We start from the raw sequence: 20203 nt of genomic DNA, 5'->3' as shown, positions 1-20203 counted from the left end.
CGCTGCACTCCACTCCACTCCACTATGGGGACTCTAATCTGGCCTGGCTTTATGTAAGCATTGTAAGATTAAACAAGGATAGGGAGAAAGGCCAATGATTTGAACTCTTGACAAATCAAGTCCAACCCTAATCTTAGATAGAGAAATGTAACAGAGGACGCAGCATGAAAAACCAGAATCTGATACCCTCAGGCTTGATATTTGGGGAAGGCTACTGCTTTCAGATGTGGGCTCCTCCTCTTCAGCTAGGATCCCTAAGTAGGCTGGTAGGAATAATAGAATTGGAAGGGGCCCTGAAAGTCTTCCAGGATAACCCCCCGCAGACCACTAATACGAATTTTGACTGACACTGGCTTGCTGACGTTGGTGGGAAAGTCGGTTCCATATTCCAAAGCTGCAGTAGTCACAGGACTGGCCCTTTGGTCATCCCAGAGCAGCTGCTCCTCCACTTGGGTGCACCGGCCTGCCATGGACTGGAGGAGCTGCTCCGGGATGACCAAAGGGCCAGTCCTGTGACTACTGCAGCTCTGGAATACGGAACCAACTTTCCAATTGACGTCCTCAAGCCACCCCGGGGCGGATTTCCCTCCCCCGTCATTGGTCTTACCTTCCAGCTCCAGCTCGCGTGGCTCTACTCGAGGTAAGGTTTGCGCTCAGCCGAAGGGTGGGGGCCAGCGGGTGGGCAGGCCATGTGGCCGGCGCAGCCTTGTGTTCCTGTGCAGCCCTGGATTAATTGCTTTGGGGGAAGTGCTTTGGGGGGGGGGGAGATTTCTCTGCTGACCACCAAAATTTTCTCACAGACCACCAATGGTCCCCGGCCCATCGATTGGCGACCATTTATGGCAACAGGAACAGTTATTAGTGCAGATGTAGGCTGCCTTCAAACAAAATACTAACTTTGGTTTAGCCACGGTTTATTAAATCAGCCATAATGGGCAGGGTTCACTCCATATGCTAATTCATAAACCATGTTTTAGAAAGTATAAAAGCCGCCTCAGGCAGCATGCTATAATATAAGCAAGGAAACTGCATTATAGTGGCCTTAGCCTATATAGGTGGCCTCGCAGAGGCTGTTGAACCACCATTTCCAGAAACTTCAGCCACAGCCCTGGTTTAACCATTAAGCAAGATAAGACTGTGCCGAGGGCATTAAGAGAAGAATGAGGGGCACCCCAGAGTTATTTATTTATTTATTTATTAAACACATTTGCATGATCACCCAACTCAGGCACGGTGACTTTAGGCAGCTTTCAACATTAAAATTCCACAATGTGAAAACCCATAAACTACCCAACCCTCTTTTGATATAATCTAATATTCTAAGATAAAGGCAAGAATACCTAGCTGATTTTTGCTGATTTTGAAGAATTAAGGACAGGCGAAATGACTTGGTAGCTACCAAACCCCAGAAGTTTATACTAAATTCAATTTTTTAAAAAAAAAAAAAAAGGAAAAGGCACACCCATATTCTTTCTAAGAAAAGTGGATGTTTCTGTGAACTTATCAGGAGAGGTAACTTTAGCTGTCAGCATCATTCTCAAGGATGTGGCATTCAAACTTTTTTCTCTTTATCTCTTTGATCCCTCTGTTCTCAAATTCTTTAAAACACTTGAGTTGTGGCATTCTTGGTGTTAGTCTCTGTTTGCTTGTAGATGTTTCCTGACCCAACTAGGTAATATCTAAACTCCTTCATACTGATGATGTAACCTGGTTGAGTCAGGAAAGATCTGCTAGCAAACAACCATGTTCAGGGGGCACTAAGAACTCCGTAGTTCAACCCTGAGCTATGTCAACTCATACAATATTTCTCTGGTCTTTTAGAGTTGCCAACATAAAGGGACGGGGGGTGTAGTGTAGCAGCTGCAAAAATGAAACTGCATTTCATGGATGTTTCATAGATAGTTTCCAGGCGACCAAAGTTTCTGCCATGCAAAATTCTAACTGGAGAGTATGATTGATGATTCTTGGCTGTGGATGTGTCCCATTGGAGAATATGAATTATGATACACCCAGGGGGTGGGGGGAAACCAGGGTCAAGGGCAAGGGTGGGATTCTACCAGTTCACACTTATTCACTACCAGTTCGCACTTATTCACTAGAATTCTAAGCAGTTTGGAGAACCGGTTGTTAGAAGAAATTACTGGCCTAATCCTGTAAGGAAGGCAGGAAGGAAACATTCTGGTGTTGCTTACAGAAACTGCCTCTCCATTAACCCTTATTACAGTCTTGGCAGGACTAGACTTCCTGTCTCAGGAACGTCTCTGGAGTTTTTTTCCCTCCTTTGCTGGTACTTTGCTTGTATAGAGTGACCATTCAAAGTTACAATGGCACTGAAAAAAGTGACTTATGACCATTTTTCATACTTACGACTGTTGCAGCATCCCCACAGTCATGAGAGGCCAGGAGAGGAGATGCGTGCCTCGATGTGAGTGATGTTGAGTTGGCCATGCCCAGCCAGTCACATGACCACCAAGCCACGTCCACCCAGTCACATGACCACCAAGCCAGGTCCACCACCTAAGCCACGCCCACAGAACCAGTTGTTAAAAAATTTGAATCCCACCCCTGGTCAAGGGTGACAATGAATTATGTTTCTCAGGGTCAGCTATACCCAGGCAGCACTGGCATGTCCTCTCCTAATAAATCTTCTTTGAGCTTTGAAAATCAGGCTAGAGACTCATGATTTAAATGGGGGTTACTACTGGAGCCCTGTATCTACTGAAAAACTTGAGTAAGAAGCAGGCATACACGAAGACTTATCAGGCAGAAATGGAGTGAATATCCCCACTGCTACAGCAGGCAGGACATAACCCTTATTTTCCAGAAACAGACTTTTAGGAGAAAATTCCTAAAATCAAAACTGTTTTGTAGCTGATTAGGTACAGGTAGTTCTTGACTTACAACAGTTCGTTCAGTGACAATGACACTGGAAAAAAAATGACTTTTGAGCATTTTTCAGTTACGACCTTTGCAGCATCCCCATAGTTAAGCGATCAAAATTCAGATGCTTGGCAAGTGGTTCATATTTACGACCCTGTTGCTAAAATAACCAGTGATTCACTTAACAACTGTGGCAAGAAAAGTCATAAAATGGGGCAAATCTCACTTAACAAGTGTCTCACTTAGCAACAGGAATTTTCGGCTCAATTGTGGTCGTAAGTTGAGGTCCACCTGTATTTAGGGTTGGATTCCAGGAGCCTTTCAAAAATGCCCACTGTATTCTTAAAGAGGAATGGCTAAAGATCACAGCACAAATACTAATAAAACCTACTTGGCTACCCACTGCACTATGCCACGTGCAAAATGACTGTGCTCCATTTACGAGACCAATCTGAAATTCTCTTCCTCTCTAAAATGCACTTTGAAAACAATTTCCCTTTTATCGGCTTGAAAGAGGAGCCTTGGGGGGGGGAAAAAAAGATACAAGAGAATGCCTCTGCTCGTCTCCAATTTTAGCCAAGCATGAGTAGAAGATCATCTGGTAGGAACATTGTAACTGGGTCATTTAATGTAAAGCAGGGGTCTCCAACCTTTCTGGCTTTGCAGACTGGCGTGGGGTGGTGGTGGTGGTTGGTTGGTTCCAGGTAAGCACAAATGGAGCATCGCACACAAGCAAATTTATTTAGGTTAAAGTGGTTTATCAGGATGAGGAGTTTGCTTCACGATCTTGGGAAGCCTAGGTCAGAACAGGATGTTTCATCCCCCAAAGCAAAATGTTTTCAAAGAAAAAAGCCAAGCCAAGTCTAGTTGCCTTTTGGAAAAGCACCTTCAGGTTCTCTGACAAAAGGGTTTAAAACACCCATCAGTGTCCCACCATTTTGACACATAAGCTGGTGAGGTGATGTGATCGAATACACTGAAGGACACCAAGGATGAGAAAGACTGGTATGAAGAACCTATATAATGACAGGTCTATTTGTCCTAAAACAACTTTCCCAAATCTGGAGGCTCTCCAAATGAGCGGACTTTGATTCCCAGAATTCTCAGCAATGGCTACCATAATTGAGGAATTCTGGGATTTGCTTAACAACCACACGACTCCCTTAATAACCGCAGTCATTCGCTTAACCATGTGGTGGGAAATGGTCATCAAATCAGACATGACACACTTCGTGATTGCCTTGATCAGCGACCAAAGTTCTGGTTCCAATTGTGGATGAAAGTTGAGTGCCATTGTGTCTTTAAATTATTCTCTGAATGTTAATATATACGTCTTCAAACACAAAATTTGTGGCTAGATTAATCGAAATAAAACCCAGGTTAACCAAACACAGTTACCATGCTCCAGACTTGCCAAAGCAAATAAACCAAGGTATAGTTTTATATTATGGCCTGATTCACACAACATGCTAGATTCCCACAGTACGTTGCACCACGAAGAACCCAATACCATCTTGGAGAGACTCAAGTTTAAACATGGGTATATCTTGATAATCATTGAAAGTATGAGAGAAGTCAGAATACAGGGACTCAAACACTTTGGGGAAGTACTTTGTCAGCTTCCTCTCCTGCCCTTAATTTTTTTTTTAAACTTTCATTAACAAAAAGTTGGTCCTACTATTCCGAGGTCAACTTTCTGAGGAAGATAATTCTTTCTGTGGTCTTTTCACCCTCTCTGGAGCAGGAATAAAGTTTGCCAAAACAAAGCATCGCTTACCAAATCTAAAAAGAGACAAAAAGAAAGGAGGGAGAAAAAGTGAGTCGTAATCATGTATTGATTGTGTCAACATACAAAAATCACTTTATAGTTGAGTCACACAATTGAATCATCCAACTCAGCACTGCTGCATGACAACATCTCTGCAAGATTTCACAAGGAGGCGTTTTTGCAGCTCCCAGGATGTTTAGGGTTGAATCTGAGATTGTTTGTATGTGAGGCAGAATGTGGCAAATCTTCTAAGCCAGTGTTTCTCAACCTCGGCTATTTGAAGGTAGGTGGACTTCAACTCCCAGAATTCCCCAGCCAGCAATGGGGAATTCTGGGAGTTGAAGTCCGCACACCTTCAAATGGCCGTAGTTGTGAAACACCGATCTAGGCAAAGCAATGAAAAAGCACACATAACAACTCTTCTTGTGCATACTTTTGTCTTCTGATCTAACCAATGGGTTCTGAAGACAGGTAGTCCTCGATTTACGACAGTTTGAAGTTACAATGTTGCTGGGGGAAAAAAACGACTTATGACCTGTCCTAGAAGTTACGACCATCCAGCCCATCCTTGTGATCACATGACTGAGATTCAGATGCTTGGCAACCAGCTTGCATTCACGAGGGTTGCAGGATCCTGCGGTCACGTGATCGCAATTTGCTATTTTCCCAGCCAGCAAAAATCAAAGGGAAGCCAACAAGGAAAGTCATAAATCATGATAACAGCAATAGCATTTTAGTTTTAGATACCTTCCCATAATGCTTTATATAGCATTCTCTAGGTCAGGGGTCTCCAACCTTAGCAACGTTAAGACTTGTGGACTTCAAGCAAAGCTGGCTGAGGAATTCTGGGAGTTGAAGTCCACAAGTCTTAAAGTTGCCAAGGTTGGAGACCCCTGCTCTAGGTGGTTTACAATGTCAAAACGTTATTTACATAGTGCCCCCCCCCAACAATCTGGGTTCTCATTTTACCGACCTCAGAAAGATGGAAGGCCGAGTCAACCTTGAGACGGTCAGGATCGAAGTCCTGTGGTCAGACTACCTGCAAATACAGGTAGTCCTCGACTTACGACCACAACTGAGCCCCAAATTTATGTTGTTAAGTGAAACATTTGATAAGTGAGTTTTGTCCCATTTTACGACATTCCTTGCCACAGTTGTTAAAATGAACCATTGCAGTTGATAAGTTAGTAACCTGGTTGTTAAGGGAATCTGGCTTCCGCACTGACTTTGGTTGTCAGAAGCTCGTAAAACCCCAGGACGCAGCAACAGTCATAAGTATGAACCAGTTGCCAAGTATCTGAATTCTGACCACGTGATCATGGGGATGCTGCAAAGGGCATAACTGTGAAAAATGGTCATAAGTCACTTTTTTTCAGTGCCGTTGTAACTTTGAACGGTCACTAAATGAACTGCTGTAAGTTGAGGACAACCTGTACTGCACTTTAACCATGGAGCCACCAGGGCTCTGTTGTGATAATGTGGTGCCTCCCTTAACAACCATAGTGACTCACTTAATTACCATGGCAAAAGAGGTTGTAAAATCAGCTGCGGTCACCTGATGCCTCACTTAATGACTGTGCTGCTTAATAATGAATTTCCCAGTCCCAATTGGGGCTGTAAGTCAAGGAGTACCTACCTACAAGCTACTAACAAGGAGTACCTACCTACCTACCTACAAGCTAATAAGGAGAATTAAAAGCTCTTCCAAATATCTTTCAGCCTGTGTTCTAATTATGTTCAAGAGAAACAGTCTTAGCTCTACATTCTTAGCCTGATTCCAATCAGCTCCGGGCAGTCTACAGCGTAAAAACAACATGTAATCCAAAAATGCACAAAATAGTAGCAAGATAGCAAACCTGACAAACATGAAAACAATCTACAAGGGTGTCTACAGGTAGTCCTCAATTAAGGACTATAATCGAGCCTTCCCATCACAATCTTGAGTTGTGAAGGTTGTAACTTTGGACATTCACTGTTCTGATTTTTACAACTTTTTTTTGTAGCAATCACTAAACAACCACCACAGTTATGTGACTACTGTGGTTGTTAAGTGACCACTGTGGCCATTAAACAAATACTATGATCATTATTACTACATTTGTATTGGAAGCACCTTATCAAGGCGCTTTTGGATTGAAAGGATTAGCCAGATATCACCACTGCCCAGAGGACACCCAAGAAGGCTCCTCTTGTATCCTTGGATTTCCCACCAAGGTGGTACCTATTTATCTACTTGCATTTGAATGTTTTCGAACTGCAAGCTAATGGCTTGCTTCGGGCTAGTTTTGTTGAAAGCCTGAAGTAACTGCTGGTTTTCAGCAATGCTACCATAAAACACAGTCACATGAGCAAGGGATGCTGCAAATGGTCATAAAAGGAGGCCGGGGGTGGGATGACACGAAGGGAGCACCCATTGGAACCGGGTTGTAAGTATTCCCAGGGACGTGCATTGTAATTTTGAATAGTCATGAAGTAACCAGTTGTAAGTCGAGGAGGAACTGTATTATATTCTTGCTGGGAGAAGAACCAGCTCTTTAAGACCTTCCAGAACCACAGATTGGTCATAAATCCACTTTGTTCAGTGTCATTCAGCAGTTGCTGAGTGAGTGGGCTGACTGCCCATTCCATGTGGTTGCCACAAGGCAAGGTGGGGGTAGTGGAGCTGCCCATGCACCCCATACCGGCTTAACTCAGGGCCCCCCCAGCCAGGCCATCTTCACCCTGACACCTTCTTCACCTCGCAGCCACAACACCAACATACCACTTAGCCTCCTGCACCATTGCAGCTGCAAGCAAGCAGAAGAAGTGGGCTGGAGGCCCCATGGGTTCCTGCTGCATATGGCTGTCGATGTTGCCGCCGCCGCGAGGCAGTTGTCGGAGCATGGATGGCCTGGCTGCAGGGGCCTTGAGGTAAGCTGGTGTGTGGCACATGGGGCAGATCCACTCCCCCGTCTCACCTCATGGTTGTGGCACCGCAACCAGACGGAATGGGTGAGCGGCCGGCTGGCTATGCAGGCATTTAAGTAGGGTTTATTTTGGGGGTAGGGCTTATATTAGGCACACATAGAAAAACATGCTAGGAGTTATTTTGGGACAGGTCTTATTTTGGGGGAAACACAGTAATTTGATCATTACTCAATTAGTTAGTATCTTCAGCCACATTAATAACATTAGTAAGAGTTTTGAGGGATTCAGAATCCCACCAGGGTTATTCATTCATGCTTGAAATACGTTGTGGGAAATCACCAAAATTGGCTTGCAAAGCATGGTTTGTGTCATTTCCACCCAAGCTGTTTTAATTGCCATGGTCTGAAAAAGGCTTACAAATCATGGTTGGCTAACCATCATTGCATAATTCTGTCACTACCAAACAGCAGTTTTAAAAATTGGGGGTTGATTTACCTTGTTTTTATTTTGTTTTTCTTAACTACTCAGTATGTTTACAGGTACACAGGTAGTACTCGATTTACAACAGTTCAAAAGTTACAATGGCACCGAAAGATGTGAGTTATGACCGCTTTTTAAAGTTATGACCTTTGCAGCATCCCCATGAAAATATGATCAGAATTCAGAGGCTTGATAACTGGTCCATACTTATGACCATTGCTGTGTCCCAAGGTCCTATTGTGTAGGACCTTTGGTGTCCTTCTGACAAGCAAAGTCAATGGGAAAGCCAGATTTCCTTAACAACCAGGTTACTGACTTAAAAAATGCAATAATTCACTTAACGCCTGTAGCAAGGAAAGTTATAAAATGGGGCAAGCTCACTTAACAAATGTTTCATTTAGCAACATATATTTTGGGCTCAATTGTGGTCATAACTTGAGGGCTACCTGTACTTCATTTTGTTTTTTAAAACAAAGATCTTCCCTAAAACTCCCCTATATCCCTATATCCTCTTCCATTCATTTAATGGAGGCCATTGGGACCCTTATACCAGGGATCCCCAACCTTTTCGACGCCGCGGCCCGGTACCGACATCAGCTGGGCGCCGCGACCCGGTGCCGGCGTCAACTGGCGCCGCCATCTTTTATGCCGAAAAGGCGCTTCCGGTGGCGTCACGGGCGCTGTTTAAAATCATAAAAGATAGCGGCGCTAGCGCTTCTGGTGAGCTTTTTCGGGTAGAAATGGCTTTCTACCCGGAAAAGCTCACCAGCGCTAAGCGCCGCCATCTTTATGTGAAACAGCGCTTCCGGTGAGCTTTCTACCCGAAAAGCTCACCAGAAGCGCTTTTACCAAAAAAAGATGGCGGCGCCCAGCAACCAGCGGCCCGGTAAGGCTTGTTCCGCGACCCGGTACCGGTCATGGACCGGCGGTTGGGGACCCCTGCCTTATACTCCCCAGAATGCTACAGCAGCCCCCAGTCTCAACAGTCAGTCTAGTTCTGCTCACACATCCCCAGTGGTTCCCAAAGCATGTATATTATTGGGAGGATGTGCATGAATTCTGTACAAATATTTAGACTGCAAAGGATTTCAATGTTAAAGTGGCCTCAAGCTTCCATTCTTGTGGTCTCTGGCTATGTTTAAACTAGATCCATTTGAATATTAGAATGCCCGTAACTTTGAAAACTATGTGCTAAGAGGCTGTGCATAAAAACCATTAACACAACACTCTGACTCAGACGCAGCATCTTGCAAAACAACAACAACACAACAACAACCCTACCATCCTTCCAACCTATTAGCTAATGTTTCTCAACAGCAACTTTAAGCTACATGGATTTCAACTCTAGCATGTGACTGGGGAATTCTGGGAGTCAAAGTCCATACAGCTTGAAGTTGCCAAGGTTGGAAATCACTGCTAAACAGGTAGTTCTCAATTTGTGACCAACGGCTTAACGATTCTTCGACTGTCCGCATTTACAGTGGCCACGGAATGAGTACTTTACAAACCGTAAAGCATCTCCTGGCATCGTAAATGGGTACAGGGCCCCTCCCCCATGGTCATGTGATCACAGTCGGGCAACTGGTCACTGTCACAACCAATTGTAGCCTTCTGTGGTCAGGTGATCATGATTCGTGGGGTTTTTTTTTTGTTTGTTTCTGGCAAAAACTGTCCATTCAAATGCATGGATTCATACTTACAACTGTGTGTTCATTTAACAGCCACTGCAAAAAAGACCATAAAATCACTTCTTCTCCTGTGGCTGGCTTGACTTACAACCATAACAACTTATGACCAGGTTTCTCATCCCAATTGCGGTCATAAACTGAGGGTTACCTGTTAGTCATTCAAGGTGGCTACCTTCTTCAAATAAACACTACTGATGACCCGAAGAAAAACAATGAAGAATAATATAATTCAAGGAACAACAGCTGAACCAGAAGGTCTTAACATCTTTCCTGAGAGTCGGAAGTGAATTTTTCCCAGGGTCAGGAGCAATGCAGGAGGCCTTTGAATGTGCTATGTCAGGGATGTCAAACTCAAGGCCCAGGGGCCAGATCTGGCCCATGGGGTGCTTAGATCTGGCCCATGGGGCCACCCTGGGAACAGCAAAGGGCCCACGGTGCCTCTGTCAGCGAAAATAGACTCCCGAGCTCAGTTTTCGGCTGCAACAGCTTCCTGCCAGCCTCTGACACAGAAAATGGAACTCCATTTTCTCTGGCAGAGGATTGCACAAATCCGTCACAGCCGAAAACAGAACACAGGAGCCCATTTTTGCTGGCAGAGCGCTTGGGCCACCACAGGTGCCCCTGACAGGAGTGACGTCAACCTGGCCATGCCTCCCCTGGCCACACACCCCTGCCCCCCCCAAGGTCAAACACAACCGTGATGTGGCCCTCAATGAAATCGAGTTTGACATCTAATACCAATAGCAAGGGAGAGGCACTTACTTCATAGGAGGAACTTCATCTATCCGATTGCCGAGCTGGGACTCGTGAGATTTGCTCCTCGTGAGAGTTGGGAAGTTGGGCAGCAGCTGGAAAACCTTTCGGCTGGGTGGGGGCGGAGTCCGTGGTGGCTTCCCTCTCTTGAGCTGAGGCGTGGTTGGTGGGGTAACGGCGGTACTGTGAGGAGTTCTGAGGTTCCGCCGCCCGCAGTGGGTGGGGAAAGCAAAGGATTCCAAGAGGCTATCGGCGAAGGTAGGGGGACCTTGACCCGCGAGCATGTTGTCCGAAGAAGGGATGGTGGAGACCGAGACAGAACGAGGCTGTGGGCCATTGCCTTTCAAATGGGAAAGGCTGCCTTGTATCCACATGAGCCCTGGAGGGCAGGGTGAAAGTTCAGAAGGGGGCATCAGACTGGTTTCCCGGCAAACATCGGGTGGATTCCACACCAGGTGGTCTTTGTACTCTCCACCTGCAAGGAGATATGAAGGCAGGGGTGGGCTGCTGGGGGTTCGCAGGGGTTCGGGAGAGCCCCTAGCTAAGATTCTGTGCAGTTTGGAGAACCCCCAAATCCCACTCCGGCCTGGACCCCCCCAGCCCACCACTCCCCCCCCCCCGAGTCCCCACATGGCCCGTTTTGGATGCAGGTAAGTGCAGGGCGCACGTGGAGGTTCAGGGAGGGCAAAAACGGACCTCCCAGAAGTTTAGGAAGGCTGGAAATGGGCCCGTTTCCAGCTTCCAGAGAGCCGCTAGAGCCCAGGGAGGCCATTTTCATCCTCCTGGAGGCTCGTGGAAAGCCTCTGGAGCCCAGGGAGGGCAAAAATGCTCCCCCCACACCAGCCATGGTGCAGGAGGCCAACTAGGCCACGCCCACCATGGCCCCGCCCTCCCAGCAACTGAGCAGAGAAACCCTTGCTAAAATTTTTGAAGCCCACCCCTTTATGAAGACACTGTTCCAAGAAAGCCATAGATGAAACAATGAGGAGCACGTGGGACACGACAGACTAAGGTAGTGTTTCTGAACCTTGGTGACTTCAACATGTGTGGAGAAGCACTGTGTGGGCATGCTGTCTGGGGAATTCTGAGAGCTGAGGTCAACGCCATCTTGAAGTTGTCAGGGTTGACAAAATTAGTGGACTACACACATGAAGGGCTAATACACAAAAAAAATATCAAGTGGTATTATAAAGTCACTTTATAATGACTGGGTAAGGCCACACTTGTAATATTAGATCCAGTTTTAAATGTGCCGATATAAAAAAGAGGTTGAGACTTCAGATGCAGGGTCTTCAAACTTGGCAAGTTTAAGACTTGTGGACTTCAACTCCCAGAATTCCTGATGACTGGAAGAAGAATTCTGGGAGTTGAAGTCCACAAGTCTTCAAGATGTCAAGCTTGAAGACCCCTGCTCTAGATTCTAGAAAGAGGGCAGAGAACAGCAACAAAGATGATTAGGGGGCTGGAGGCTGAAACAGATTGCAGGAATTGGGTATGTCTAGTTTAATGAAATGAAGGACTAGGCGTGACATGATAGCAGTGTTCCAATATCTGAGGGGCTGCCATATAGAAGAGGGGGGTGTCAATCTATTCCCCAAAGCACCTGAAGGCAGGACAAGAAGCAACGGATGGAAACTAATCAAGGAAAGAAGCAACCTAGAACTAAGGAGAAATGTCCTGACAGTGAGAACAATTAACCAGTGGAACAACTTGCCTCCAGAAGTTGTGGGTGCCTCGATCACTGGAGGTTTTTAAAAAGAGATTCACGACCATTTGCCTGAAATGGTCGGAGTTCCTGCCTGAGCAGGGGGTTGGACTAGAAGACCTCCAAGGTCCCTTCCAACTCTCTTATTCTGTTACAGATAGTCCTTGGCTTATGGCCACAATTCAGCCCAAAATGTCTTTTCCTAAGTGAGACACTTGTTAAGAAAAATGCCAAAGTCTCTTCCAAATCTGATATTCTGTTATTGAGAAACACCAGACCAAGGAGATGGAAATTTGTGTGTGTGTGTGTGTGTGTGTGTGTACACATATAAACATATATATATAGCTGGCAACTATAATTTCAAACTAACAACTGCTGCCTTGCTAAAGTTCCACGCTCTACTCTTTAGTTTCTCTTGTACAGAGACTAGTGAGTCTCCAAAGCACCAGAGGGCAGGACAAGAAACAATGGATGCAAACTAATCAAGGACAGAAGCAACCTGGAATTAAGGAGAAAGTTCCTAACAGTAAGGACAATTAACCAGTGGAACAGCTGGCCTTCAGAAGTTGTGAGTGCTCCATCACTGGAGGTTTTAAAGAAGAGACTGGACAGCCACATGTCTGAAATAGTATCTTCTGCTTGAGCAGGGGGTTGGACTAGAAGACCTCCAAGGTACCCTCCGGCTCTATTCTGATTCAAATGTGTAATGGGCTGTTAGAATAAAGAGGGGGGGGAACACAGCCTAGATAATATTCGGAGAAGAGATAGCTCACAGTAGGGGCAGAGTGGAAACAGCATCTCAGAAAGGAACACCCTAGTTCTCTGGAAAGGAGACGAAAGAAGTATTTTCAGATTTGCATGGTTCTGTTACTACAAGCAAACAAGGTAGTGTCCCTACTCACGGTTTCAATAGAAAAGAGCATTTGTAGCTCAGGGTTGAACTGTGGAGTCCTTGATGCTCTCTGAGCTTGGTTATTTGCTTGCAGTCGAGACAACACCCTAATAGTTACCTAATAATACTTACTAAATTATGCCTTAACTGGGTAATAATATCCTAACCAAGAAACTACTTGAGATGAAGAACCAAGTAAAAACAATACCTTCATTGAGAAACTACCAAGGAGACAATCCACCCTGGCAGGACAAGCAGCTGTATATAAACAGGGAGCAAACTCCACCCTCCCTCTATCAATGATGATGTTACCTACTTGGGTCATGAAACGTCTGCACGCAAGCAAACAATCAAACTAGGAGAGCACCAAGGACTTCACAGACATACACAGGACTGCTTTGTAAATCAGTAAGATGACTTCATGTTTCAATTCCCCATTAAACTCTTTCCCCCATTTCAAGTGTGCATGGCTTGGGAATTCTGGGAGTTGAAGTCCACACATCTTAAACTATAGGTCTCCAAACTTGGCAACTTTAAGACTTGAAGACTTCAACTCCCAGAATTCTCCAGCCAGATGATTTAATGCATGCTATAACAACTGAATACATAAATAACGGCTTAAAAGCGGAAGTGGGGAATCTTGTTTTGCCAAGAATCATATTCCTGGGAGCGAGGGCGGGGGAAACTAGGGCTGCATGGGGACTGTGGGAGATTTTGAACCCAAAGCAGGCACCCTTCCATAAAGTAGGGGGTCAGGAAACCCAAAATAAAAAAAAAACCCATTCAGTTTCACTTCCCTTGAATTTAAATTAAATGTGGTGAACTGGGCTATTTTTCCAATTCATCAATTTCAATATATTCTTCTTAAATATTTTGATACGATATTAGCTTTGGGAGTTGGGAGGTTGCCCCTCAAGGCTTTCATGAGCTATCTTTAAAATCCCACCCTCCTAGTGTTCAGCCCATCTTAACTCTTCCACCCACGCCTTTCTAAGGTCTAACCTGTTGCCATGTGCAAAGCAAACAAACCCAGAATTACAAAATAAGAGGTGGAAAGGACCTTAGAGATCTTCTAGTCCAGCTCAGGCAGAAAAATCCTATACCATTTCAGACAAATGGTTGTCCACTCTCTTCTTAAAATCCTCCAGTGTTGGAGCACTCACGACTTCTGAAAGCACGTCGGCAAGTCACAACAACTCCTCCCACGGTGCTTGAAGCCTGCTCCCACTTTTCCCACTCCCCTCTTCTCTCTGGGTTAGCCTCCATCTCCCTGTGAACTCAAGGAATCCTTCTTCCTTCCCAAAGCCCCATTCTCTTCTCCTCCCGCCCTGGACAAAATCCCACTTGTACCCAGGAGCCTTTCTTTACCCATCCGCGTTGCTTTCTTCAAGCAGGCGAGGGCTCCGTTCAGGCGGGAACATTCTTCAGTGCTGGCCCCGTATCTCTTCATCGTATCTTTGACTTTCAAGTCGTTCATCTCCAAGAAGGCATCGAGAGTGAGGTCTTCTGGAATCCTCTGCAGAAAAGAGAGATTGAAGGGGGAGATATTTTCAAAAGGGGGTTGGTTTCCTTCTCCCCACCCGCTTGGGAAAGTTTTCAGAGCTGAAAGTTTGCTCTCCTCAGTATTTGGGGACTGAATGAGTCACCCCTTCGTGGTTAGGCTATGATGAAGGATTTCGCCAGGTCAAAACAGAGACCTCCACACAATGCATTCAAAGCATTGCTGCAGCTGCTCTGGCTCATAATCCTTCCTGCATTTCTTTCTCTCTCTCTTTTAAAACAAGAATAAAGGAAGAAGACATGGGTTTTGCTGCTCAATGGTGCAGTCACTTCGGCTTTCGGGCAATGACGAAGCAGAAGCGGGAAAGGCTGGCTGAGGTTCATGCACCATCAACCCTACGCTCTCCCCCCTACAAGCAAAAGAGCAACATTGTGCGCTGACCTTTGCCGGAATCGCAACGTTGCCAAAACTTTCCACCCAGCATCGCAAATAGCTAGGCGAGCCTGTTACAGCCAGCTAGAAGAAACAAAATTAGGGGAAGCAAGATTTCAATCGGCCCAATAAAGCTGGAGAGAGGAGGGAACTTTCAGTAATCTAGGACGGAAACTGGGCTAGGGATTGATTTCCACCTTCCCGAAATAAGAATAAGAATAATTGGAGTATCTGCAGGAAATACCATTTGCCTGAAGGCAAGTACTGGGAGAGACCACAACATAGGCAAAGTAATAGAAAATATAGCAGCTTAAATGCTTGGCGGCTTTAGAATTCAAACACAGCTGCCACACAACACCCCAGAGTTAACAATTGTCGATAAGATTAAAAACAACATGGACAGTGGATATTATAATACTTGGAGACGTCAGAAAGATGGCAACAATTCTAACAGGTGTCTTGGATGCAAGTTGAAAACATCCACAGCACCATTTGAATGCCATCTGTATTGACAAAATTGCCCTCAATCAATTGCAAAAGGCAGCTTTGCTTGGAATAGCTTACATCCTGTGACAATATATGTTAAACATCAACATCTGCCTAGCTTGGGTCCTTGGGAATCCAGCTTCAAGGATTCAATACTTTGACAAAATGCCATATCGTCTAAACATCTGGCTGTGTGACAAACCATAATTATAGGGTAGCCTATTAGATTCACTGTCAAAAACTGGGGGAAATGTAATAATTCAAGTCCAAGGACCTAAGAATTATTGGTAGTATCTGAGGCTATATAGGTAGTTCCAAGCAAGCTATTTAAAAAAATAGAACATTCAGGTCCAACACATTTAAAGTGTCCAAACATCAAGAGAGTTCTATGGATATTGCTCCAAAAACTCCCATCATGATTAATATAACAGCAAATTTCTTTTTCTATAAGCATTTGACTTTGATTTGCAAGTCATGATGGTTTGTAATTTTTTAAACTTGCTTTTCCTAAGTCTTGCAACACTTGGTACAACAACAATGAATCAAACTTTGTTTTCAAAATTGTTATATCAGACATGTTAAGAAAAATATTGTTAATAATCATTATCACTTACATAGGATCCTAATGACTCCTAATGCTAGAGGCTAACACAAAACAAAAATGGATTTATTTGAAATTGGTTTTTAAACATATTTCAGATCAATGCATTAATAAGAGTACTCTCTGAAAGCAGGCAATTATTATTATGTAATAGCCTCTCCTTGGGCCCAGTATAATTACAATTTCATAAGGGCGCTGGGAAGTCTTGAGGGGCTTCAGCTTCAAATGTACACCTTAGCACTAAGTGTCTATGGAGATTCTCAGTCATCCAGGTCATGGTTGTCCCAAAGGTGCTTTTCCAGAAGGCAACTGGACTTTGTTTTTTCCTTGAAGATGTTTTGCTTCTCATCCAAGAAACTTCTACAAGTTCTCCAGAACTGAAGAAGCTTCTTGGATGAGGAGCGAAACGTCCTCAAGGAAAAAACGAAGTCCAGTTGCCTTCTGAAAAAGCATCTTTGGGACAATCTTAGCTCCCAATTATTATTCCCTCCAACTCGAAAACCAACCTGTGAGAGGGAGAGAAGTTCTTTCCATACGCCAACTACCTAACCAACTGACAAGTTCAAAGTACAGAGGAGATTCAAACTGAGAGCATCCAGATTCGTGACTCCCTCTCACAAGCACCAAGCTGCATCAGCTGTCAAAACACAGGATTTGTCTTAATACATGAAAGCCTATGATGGGAGACTGGAAAGGAAAAGGGCCGTGTGCAGCCCAAAAGCATGCCAGGGAGGGTTAGATAACTGAAAGCAGGCCGAGATCCAAGTCACGAAGCCAAGGAGCTGCAGCGTGCGCTAGAAATCTGTTCTAACACCAGATGATGCAAGAACATGGCTTAATGTGTACTGTACTTTTACAAAACGACAGCTTTGAGCTTCTAGAAGGGGTGGATTCCCCCTCCCCTTTTCTTCCCCTGAACAAATAACCAAAAAAAGAAAAGAAAAAAGCAAGTCAGAAGGCATAAGAACTGGAATTACCCACCCTTAGCAACATCAATGCTCTAAAGCAGAGGTCTCCAAACTTGGCAACTTGAAGACTTGTGGACTTCAACTCCCAGAATTAGACAAATGACAAAAACTTTGGGATAGAAAGTATAAATTGACAATGACAACTGCGTATAAGGAAAATTTCTATAAAATGTTTTATAGGTGACATTTACCACCGGCAAGATTGGCAAAGATGTTTAAAAACATGTCCGCCAAATGTTGGAAATGTAATCAGACACCGGGCACATATTACCATGTGGTGGACATGGGCAAAGGCAAAAAAGTATTGGACAAAAATACATACATGGTTGAAAAAATGTAAAAGCAACACATAGACTATAAGCTAGAAATATTTCTGTTAGGCATAGTACCAGAAAAATACGATAAAGAGAATATATATTTAATATTACATGAATGACGGCAGCAAGAATTGTCATATGCTCAACACTGGAAAAATGAGAAACCACCCTTAGAAGAAGATGTAATTAAACCAATACTAGATTGTGCAGAAATGAATATGTTGACATTCAAAATAAAAGATAAGGAAGATATGGAATATTTTCAAACATGGGACTTATTTTATCGATGGTTGGACAATAGTAGTAGAAATTAAAATTGGAAAAATACTATTATGTATATCTTATGTTTAATATACTATATTATATACTATTATATAAGCAAATTAACCCAGACAGTACGCTATCCATAAAGCACTTATGTATGTTAAGGAAAAAATATAAATAAACTGTTAAAAAAATGTGTGGACTTCAACTCCCACAATTCCCCAGCCAGCATGCTTGGTTGAGAAACATTGGCTTATAGGATAGAAGAATGATGATGATCAGAACCAGAGAAGGTTACAACAGGTCAGTGGTGGGATTCAATTTTTTTTACTACTGGTTCTGTAGGCGTGGCAGGCATGGCAGGGGAAGGATACTGTAAAATCCCCATTCCCTCCCCACCCCACTAACCTGCTTTCCAGCTCCGTTCTCCTGTGCAGAGCAACAAAAGAAGATCCAGCCAATCAGCTGGGACTCGGGAGGCAGAGAGTAGATGGGGGCGGGGCCAGTCAGAGGTGGTATTCCGAACTACTCTAAATTTCTGCTACCAGTCCTCCAGAACTGGTCGGAACCTGATGAATACCACCTCTGCAACAGATCCCCCAATAGGTATTTATGACCTTGTTCCAAGTTCTAATGGTCCCCTGTTCACGTGACTGCATTTCATACACTTGGTATTTACAGCTGTTTGCAGCATCCTGCAATCAGATGACTGTGATTTATGACATTTTTGCTAAAAACTGCACTTCTGGTTTTCAACAAAAGTATACCATAGTGCAGGGGTCTCCAACCTTGGCCACTTTAAGACTTGTGGACTTCAACTCCCAGAATTCCTCAGCCAGCAAAGCTGAGGAATTCTGGGAGTTGAAGTCCACAAGTCTTAAAGTGGCCAAGGTTGGAGACCCCTGCCATAGCGAACAATGGGTCTGCTAAATGACCACGGATTCATTGAACCACCATGGTGTTGTTAATGACTGCCATTAAAAAAAATAATAAAATCAAGTCAGACATATGATAAACCGCTTTATGACCCTCATGATTTAGGATTGCAATGGTTCGGTTCTGCGATGGTCATAAGTCGAGGACTACTTTACAGTAGTGTGAAGTCAGGGAAAATATTTTGCAAATATAGGCATTTGCATATATTTATTTATTTGCATATATAGGCTGGCTAGTTTAATGCTCAGCGTAGGGAGATCCCTGAAAATGGGTTACTTCAGTACTCCAATAAAGAAACTGTTGCTTGGAGGATAACAGACACACCCCATTATTTGCATGGCATCTATCCTGGATAATTCAGACTAAGAACTGGAAGGGACTTTGAAGGTCTTCTAGTCCAACCCGCTGTTCAAGCAGGAGACCCTGTCCCATTTCAAACAAGTGGCTATCCAGTCTCTTCTTAAAAACCTCCAAGTGATGAAGCACCCACAACTTCTGAAGGCAGGTTGTTCCACTGGTTGATTGTCCTCACTGTTAGGAAGTTTCTCCTTAATTCTAGGCTGCTTCTCTCCTTGATTAGTTTCCATCTATTGTTTTGTTGTCCTGCCTTCTGGTGCATTGGAAAAATAAGTTGACCCCCTCTTCTTTGTGGCAGCCCCCCCCCCAAATACTGAAATACTGCTATCATGTCACTCCTAGTCCTGTAGAAAGTCTTTCCATAGGCCAACTACCCAACCAACTAATAAGTCCAAAGTACGCCAGACCAGATGTATTTTCCCATCTTGTCAACCTGATGCAACCATGTGCAAGATATATCAGCTTCTAGATATCAAGGGCAAACGGCAACACAGCTCTGAAGTGGTTTGAAAGTGGCACCTGAAAAGAACTTGCTTTGCCACGAGCACACATTTATCTAGGCCAGCCAAAACGGCAGCAAACGGGCAGCACCCACAGAGAAAAGGTGACAAGCCTTTAAGAGGGATTAAAAAAATATTAGAAGGAATGGCATGGTTGCATTTTTATCACCAGAGCAAAGTATACTCTTGAAAGCTGGCTGGTAAATCCATGCACAGCGGAGTAATGAAAGGGACAGACTGAAAACAGAAAAAAAATAGATTGGAAGAATTGACAAAATAGTTTTATCTGCCTCTTCCATAAACACACACTTATTTATTTACCTGATGAAGCAGGTTGAGTTAAGAAATAGTAACTGGCCCAAAGGGATATGCAAAACATTTCACTAGAAAATATTTACAGTCCAAACATTTGCTAAATGGCACATTTCAAGTGCAAAGTGGGTTGTTTTGAGAATTTGTGTCAGAGCTTTGAGCTAGACAAAAAGCTGTCTTAGGTTTGAAGTGCTGTTTGGTTGTGTTTGAATTGCATCACTTTATGGTCTTAAACTTGAAACTGGTTGTTGTTGTTGTTTTATGAATTTGGGGTTACTGCCCATCATTTCCATGGCTTAAAGTAGATGTGACCTTAACTTTGCCTGCCCTAATACATGCCCTTGGTGATCTCCAAAAGCTAAGCAGAGAGGAACCTGGTTAGTTTCTGGATGGGAGACCTCCAAAACATCTCCAGGCACTTGGTCAATGTCTCTTAAACTTGGCAATTCTTAAGAT

General features: G+C 44.1%; 1 protein-coding gene across 1 annotated transcript in view; it reads right to left on the bottom strand.

The window, feature by feature from the left end:
• KSR1 (kinase suppressor of ras 1) overlaps positions 1-20203 on the bottom strand; it is a 153575-nt gene that overhangs the window by 42583 nt on the left and 90789 nt on the right. The window contains exons 3-5 of the mRNA XM_026680430.2: positions 14442-14589; positions 10486-10951; positions 4658-4662 (exon numbers count right to left, since the gene is read on the bottom strand). Of these exons, the coding sequence (XP_026536215.2) occupies positions 4658-4662; positions 10486-10951; positions 14442-14589 (619 nt within the window). The remainder of the gene's footprint in view (positions 1-4657; positions 4663-10485; positions 10952-14441; positions 14590-20203) is intronic.

Source organism: Notechis scutatus, chromosome 1, assembly GCF_049901735.1.
Source record: "Notechis scutatus isolate UNSWTSFEM ecotype Mainland chromosome 1, rNotScu1.2, whole genome shotgun sequence".
Taxonomy (NCBI): Eukaryota; Metazoa; Chordata; class Lepidosauria; order Squamata; family Elapidae; genus Notechis; species Notechis scutatus.
This window is presented reverse-complemented; position numbering and strand designations above follow the sequence as displayed.